This window comes from Electrophorus electricus, chromosome 21 (genome assembly GCF_041902795.1).
Source record: "Electrophorus electricus isolate QZ-2024a chromosome 21, ASM4190279v1, whole genome shotgun sequence".
Classification (NCBI taxonomy): domain Eukaryota; kingdom Metazoa; phylum Chordata; class Actinopteri; order Gymnotiformes; family Gymnotidae; genus Electrophorus; species Electrophorus electricus.
In genome coordinates, this window is record NC_137517.1 from 19,145,001 (window position 1) to 19,152,500 (window position 7,500).

The window sequence follows — 7,500 nt, forward strand, 5'->3', positions numbered from 1 at the left end:
TCACTATAATCACTACACTCACTATATTCACTATTATCTCTACACTCACTATAATTACTACACTCATTTCACTCACTATAATCACTACACACTATAATCACTACATTCACTATAATCTACACTCACTATAATCTCCACTCACTACAATCACTACACTCACTATAATCACTATAACCACTTTAATCACTATAATCTCTACACTCACTATGATCTTTACACTCACTATAATCACTACACTCACTTCACTCACTATAACCATTATAATCACTACACTCACTATAATCACTACACTCACTATAATCACTAAACTCTCTATATCCACTACACTCAGTACACCCACTATAATCACTACACTCACTATAACCACTACACTCACTATAACCACTATAATCACTACACTCACTATAACCTCTACACTCACTATAATCACTATAGTCCCTACACTCACTATAACCACTATAATCACTACACTCACTATAATCACTATAATCTCTACACTCACTACACTCACTATAATCACTATAATTTCTATACTCACTACACTCACTATAATCACTATAATCTCTTCACTCACTACACTCACTATAATCACTATAATCTCTACACTCACTATAATCACTATAATCTCTACACTCACTATAATCACTATAATCTACACTCACTATAATCTCTACGCTCACTATAATCACTATAATCTACACTCACTATAATCACTATAGTCTCTATACTCACTACACTCACTATAATCACTATAATCTCTACACTCACTATAATCACTATAATCTCTACGCTCACTATAATCACTATAACCACTATAATCACTACACTCACTATAATCACTATAATCTCTATGCTCACTACACTCACTATAATCACTACAATCTCTACACTCACTATAATCACTATAATCTACACTCACTATGATCTCTACACTCACTATAATCACTATAATCTCTACACTCACTACACTCACTATAATCACTATAATCTCTACACTCACTATAATTTCTACACTCACTATAATCACTATAATCTCTATACTCACTATAATCACTATAACCTCTACACTCACTATAATCACTATAATCTCTACACTCATTACACTCTGCCTGTTCATCTGTTGTTAAAGGGACTTTGTTTCCTTCTCTTGCAGCTGTGGAGGACAGAGGGACTTCGGCATCCTGGGGGATCAGTAACCGCGTAACAAAGGTCTGTCTGTCTCTCTGTCTCTCTCTACCTGTCTGTCTCTCTGATGGTCTCTCTGTCTGTCTGTCTCTCTGTTTCACGCTACCCATCTGTTTAACTCTCTGTCTGTCTCTGTCTCTTTCTACGTGTCTGTCTCTGTCTCTTTCCACGTGTCTGTCTCACTGTCTCTCTCTGTCTCTCTACTCATCTGTCTGTCTCTCTGTCTGTCTCTGTCTCTTTCTACATCTCTGTCTCACTGTCTTTCTCTGTCTCTCTACTCATCTGTCTGTCTCTCTGTCTGTCTCTCTCTACCTGTCGGTCTGTCTCTCTGTTTCTTTCTATGCGTCTGTCTGTCTCACTGTCTGTCTCTCTGTCTGTCTCTCTCTACCTGTCTGTCTGTCTCTCTACTCATCTGTCTGTCTCTCTACCCATCTCTGTCTCTTTACCAGACTGTAATCTCCAGGCTGCATCTTCATATACATCACACTACTTTCCCCTTTGAACTGGTGTTATGACTCCTGTCTGACCTGGTCTGACCATCTGCCCTTTGCCTCTTCGATGCTGACTAACTCCGCCCCTGTCCGCAGTGAGCGGGGTGGGGGTGTGTCTGCAGAGGTCAGAGGTGGAGGAGGAGGAGGAGGCTGATCTCCTCCACTGTGTTGCCCCCATGTGCCCTGACCGCTGTGGTCTCCAGGCTCAGGCTGAGGGGCAGAGCTCCACCCTCCGCCATGACCTCTGGCCTGTCTCCCTCCCCCAGAGTTACGTGGATGGTTCGCAGTACGCTCACATGGCTGGCAGGGACCTGGGCTCACAGGACATCTCGCCGCCGTACGTCAACTCCAGACTGGCGGGTAAGATGCGCTTTTGACTCGGTGCCAACTGTGCCACGCCCACACGCAGCTGGTGGCTGTGAAGGCGGGCAGTGCTTCATGCCCGTCCGCCGCTCTGTGCTTTACCTGAAGATGCATATGCTCAAAATGGGTGGAGCTGGTGGTGTTTTGCTGTGAAAATGTGTAGGTGTACGTCAGGAACGGGGTTTCAACATGTAAGGTGCGGGGTTTCACCAGGAAAAGGTTCTGTTTTTTGGTGTTGCTTAATATCAGAGAACTGAACCCTGACATGAAATATGGTTTCCTTATAAACACACACACACACACACACATGCACATAGACACACACACACACACACACACATGCACATAGACAAAGCAAAGTGCTTTGTGGTTATTTTACACCTAACCCACCTAAATGCACAAGAAGCTTAAAATGGCAGAACACTTGTCATACCTCTCCCTCTCTCTCTCTCTCTCTCCCTCTCTCTCTCTCTCTCTCTCTCTCTCCCTCTCCCTCTCCCTCTCTTCCTCTCTCTTGCTGTGTCTCTCATAAATGATTGATGACATTCAGAAGAAGGAATGTGAGGTGTGTGCATGTGCTTGTGTGTGTGTATGTGAGTTTCTGGGCTGAAATGTTTCTTATAATGTAGTGATTTGATAACGTGTGTATAATGATAACGTGTGATAATGTGTGTAGGGTGTGTGTGGTATGTGTATAGTGTCTCAGTGGTTAAGTTACTGGTCTAGTAATCAGAAGGTTGTGCATGGTGAGGTGGATGTGTGTAGGGTGTGTGTGGTATGTGTATATTGTCTCAGTGGTTAGGTTACTGGTCTAGTAGTCAGAAGGTTGTGCATGGTGAGGTGGATGTGTGTAGGGTGTGTGTGGTATGTATATAGTGTCTCAGTGGTTAAGTTACTGGTCTAGTAATCAGAAGGTTGTGCATGGTGAGGTAGATGTGTGTAGGGTGTGTGTGGTATGTGTATAGTGTCTCAGTGGTGGAGGTACTGGTCTAGTAATCAGAGGGTTGTGCATGGTGAGGTGGATGTGTGTAGGGTGTGTGTGGTATGTGTATAGTGTCTCAGTGGTTAAGTTACTGGTCTAGTAATCAGAAGGTTGTGCATGGTGAGGTGGATGTGTGTAGGGTGTGTGTGGTATGTGTATAGTGTCTCAGTGGTTAAGTTACTGGTCTAGTAATCAGAAGGTTGTGCATGGTGAGGTGGATGTGTGTAGGGTGTGTGTGGTATGTGTATAGTGTCTCAGTGGTGGAGGTACTGGTCTAGTAATCAGAAGGTTGTGCATGGTGAGGTGGATGTGTGTAGGGTGTGTGTGGTATGTGTATAGTGTCTCAGTGGTTAGGTACGGGTCTAGTAATCAGAGGTTGTGCATGGTGAGGTGGATATGTGTAGGGTGTGTGTTGGGTGTGTGTGGTGTAGGGTGTGTGTTGAGTGTGGTGTAGGGTGTGTGTTGAGTGTGTGTGGTGTAGGGAGTGTGGGGTGTGTGTGGTGTAGGGTGTATGTTGGGTGTGTGTGGTGTAGGGTGTGTGGTGTAGAGTGTGGGTTGGGTGTGTGGTGTAGGGTGTGTGGTGTAGAGTGTGGGTTGGGTGTGTGTGGTGTAGGGTGTGTGTAGGGTGTGTGTGGTGTAGAGTGTGGGTTGGCTGTGTGGTGTAGGGTGTGTGGTGTAGAGTGTGGGTTGGGTGTGTGTGGTGTAGGGTGTGTGTAGGGTGTGTGTGGTGTAGAGTGTGGGTTGGGTATGCGTGGTGTAGGGTGTGGGTTGGGTGTGTGTGGTGTGGTGTGTCTGGTTTGTGTAGGGTGTGTGGTGTAGAGTGTGGGTTGGGTGTGTGTGGTGTAGGGTGTATGGTGTAGAGTGTGGGTTGGGTGTGTACACCTTTATTTTGTCAGTGTGGTTGTGTTTGGAATAAGTCTAGTCAGACCAAGCAGGTGCAAACCAGCTAGCAAAGTGCTTCTTTACTATTGCACACACATGCGCGCGCGTGCACACACACATGCACACACACGTGCACACACACACACACACACACACACATGCATACAGACACACACACACACACACACCTTCAGTACTGTGTATTCAGCTACAGTACTGTGAATTCAGCAGGCCTGTTTCTCTGACACACACACACACACACCTTCAGTACTGTGAATTCAGCAGACCTGTTTCTGTGACGCACACACACACACACACACAGACCTTCAGTACTGTGAATTCAGCAGGCTTGTTTCTCTGACACACACAAACACACATACACACAGACCTTCAGTACTGTGAATTCAGCAGGCTTGTTTCTCTGACACACACACACACACAAACACACATACACACACACACACTGTTCATTTATCAGGCCTGAAGGTCTCCAGGCTGGCCTGGTTTTTGCCTGTCTAAAATTCAGCATCCAAACACACTGGACTTCACCCTCCTCCACAATGTATTCTAATATTATGATATTATGATATCATGATATGTGATATATAGGGGATTTTAATATTCTAATATTATGATATGTGACATATAGGGGATTTTAGTATTCGAATATTATGATGTGTGACATATAGGGGATTTTATTATTCTAATATGATGATATGTGACATATAGGGGATTTTAATATTCTATTATGATATATGACATATAGGGGATTTTAATATTCTAATGTTATGATATGTGACATATAGGAGATTTTAATATTCTAATGTTAGGATATGTCACATATAGGAGATTTTAGTTCTATGTTCCATACTGTATAAAGTACGTCTGACAGTTTTTATGTCATTATTGTAGATCTCCATAGTACTGATCTATCAGGAGTGGTAACATGAGAATGTGAGATAGTTCTGATCTATAAGGAGTGGTAATGTGAGAATGTGAGACAGTACTGATCTATCAGGACTGATAATGTGACAGGACTGATCTGTCGGGAGTGGTAACGTGAGAACGTATGACAGTACTGATCAGTCAGGAGTGGTAACGTGACAGTGCTGATCTATCAGGAGTGGTAACGTGACAGTACTGATCTATCAGGAGTGGTAACGTGACACAGTACTGAACTATCAGAAGTGGTAACGTGACACAGTACTGATCTATTAGGAGTGCTAATGTGATACAGTACTGATCTATTAGGAGTGCTAATGTGATACAGAACTGATCTATCAGGAGTGGTAACGTGACAGTACTGATCTATCAGGAGTGGTAACGTGACACAGTACTGGTCTATCAGGAGTGGTAATGTGACAGTACTCATCTATCAGGAGTGGTAAAGTGACACAGTATTGATCTATCAGAAGTGGTAACGTGACACAGTACTGATCTATTAGGAGTGCTAATGTGATACAGTACTGATCTATTAGGAGTGCTAATGTGATACAGAACTGATCTATCAGGAGTGGTAACGTGACTACTGATCTATCAGGAGTGGTAATGTGACAGTACTGATCTATTAGGAGTTGTAACGTGATACAGTACTGATCTATCAGGAGTGGTAATGTGACAGTACCGATCTATTAAGAGTTGTAACATGACACAGTACTGAACTATCAGGAGTGGTAACGTGATACAGTACTGATCTATCAGGAGTGGTAATGTGTCAGTACTGATCTATCAGGAGTGGTAACGTGACACATTACTGATCTATCAGGAGTAGTAATGTGACAGTACTGATCTATTAGGAGTTGTAACATGACACAGTACTGAACTATCAGGAGTGGTAATGTGTCAGTACTGATCTATCAGGAGTGGTAATGTGTCAGTACTGATCTATCAGTAGTAGTAACGTGACAGTACTGATCTATCGGGAGTGGTAACGTGAAAACGTGTAACAGTATTGATCTATCAGGAGTGTTAACATGACAGTACTGATCTATCAGGAGTGTTAATATGACAGTACTGATCTATCAGGAGTGGTAACGTGACAGTACTGATCTATCAGGACTGGTAACATGTGAACGTGACACTATTGATCAGTGGTAAAGACATGGGCATACTGGGTTTCTCAGTGACTCTCACATTTCACCAAATAAGCACCTGAAACGACATGATACACATCTTGCAGGCATGCATGCGCGCACACACACACGAGCGCACACACACACAGATGGCTGCGGATGGCAGGGTCAAGGGTCCTGAAGGCATGCGACACCCCCCACAAATACACACACACACACACACACACACACACACACACACGACCCTTCTGTGACCCTCTCTATCCTGATCTTCACCTCTGCCAACCTCATTAACACATGCTCTCATAGCAAGCATGGTGTTGTCCACACACCCACACACACCCCCACCCTCCGGTCTGACTCAGACCAGGGTGCTGTTACCCCAGCAACTCTGACCCTTGGCTGTCAATGCCACTACCACCTCACCATCACAGGACCACTAAGAGACACTGAGAGAGAGAGAGAGAGAGAGAGAGAGAGAGAGAGAGAGAGAGAGAGAGAGAGAGAGAGAGGGGGGGGGGGGGGGGGGAGACTTTGGGTGTCTGCAGGGTAAAGGTTGGGGGTGCTTGGCATGTATCCCAGGAGTGTGTTGGATGTGTTGTCATGGTGATGATGAGGTCTGGGGCGCCTCTCAGCTGATGGTGTAAATGCACCCTCTCCCCTCCCCCACCCTCTCAGTTGGGTGGGCACTTCACTGACACACGGACACTATTCCGCTGGGTTCACACAAGGTGACGGAGCGGCTTTTCCGGACCCCGCCAGTCCGGCGGTATTCCAGGCATGCAGATCGGAAATTCAGACAGCACCCTGCTGATCTTGGGAGGAGAAAGCCTCTGATTGGCTCACCACATGGAGCCACACCTCCCAGCCTCTGATTGGCTTACCACCTGGAGCCACACCTCCCAGCCTCTGATTGTCTTACCACCTGGAGCCACACCTCCCAGCCTCTGATTGTCTTACCACCTGGAGCCACACCTCCTAGCCTTTGATTGGCTTACCACCTGGAGCCGCACCTCCCAGCCTCTGATTGGATCACCACCTGGAGTCATATCTCCCAGCCTCTGATTGGCCCACCACCTGGAGCCACACCTCCTGGCTTCTGGACACACCTTCCACCCACTAGAGCCTGCACGACTGGTATTACAGGAACAACACTGAAGCACACACACACCCACTCACACATGCACACACACACCCACTCACACATGCACTCACACACACGTACACACACTCACACACGCACTCACACACACATACACACGCGCACACACACACACACACACATGCATTCACATACACACACACATATACACACTCACACACGTACACATGCACACACACACTGCATGAATTCTAACTTTGTGAACATAAATAATGATTTCACATAAAAACAAAGTTAAAATAGAGTTAACTCAAAGAGAGAGAGGGAGAGAGAGAAAATTGTTAGAGAAATAATGTTGGATAAAGGGTTAGAAGGGTAGCTGTGTGTGTGTGAGGGAGAGAGAGAGAGTGTGTGTGTGTGTGT

The 7,500-nt window shown here is 45.2% G+C and overlaps 1 protein-coding gene across 10 annotated transcripts in view; it reads left to right on the plus strand.

Annotated features, from left to right (window-relative positions):
• The window catches only part of LOC113568239 (transcription factor 4), a 151,597-nt gene that overhangs the window by 41,896 nt on the left and 102,201 nt on the right, over positions 1 to 7,500 (plus strand). For all 10 annotated transcript variants that reach the window (XM_081704183.1, XM_081704189.1, XM_081704181.1 and 7 more), the window contains 2 exons: positions 1,154 to 1,209; positions 1,943 to 2,036. In XM_081704183.1, the coding sequence (XP_081560309.1) occupies positions 1,154 to 1,209; positions 1,943 to 2,036 (150 nt within the window). The remainder of the gene's footprint in view (positions 1 to 1,153; positions 1,210 to 1,942; positions 2,037 to 7,500) is intronic.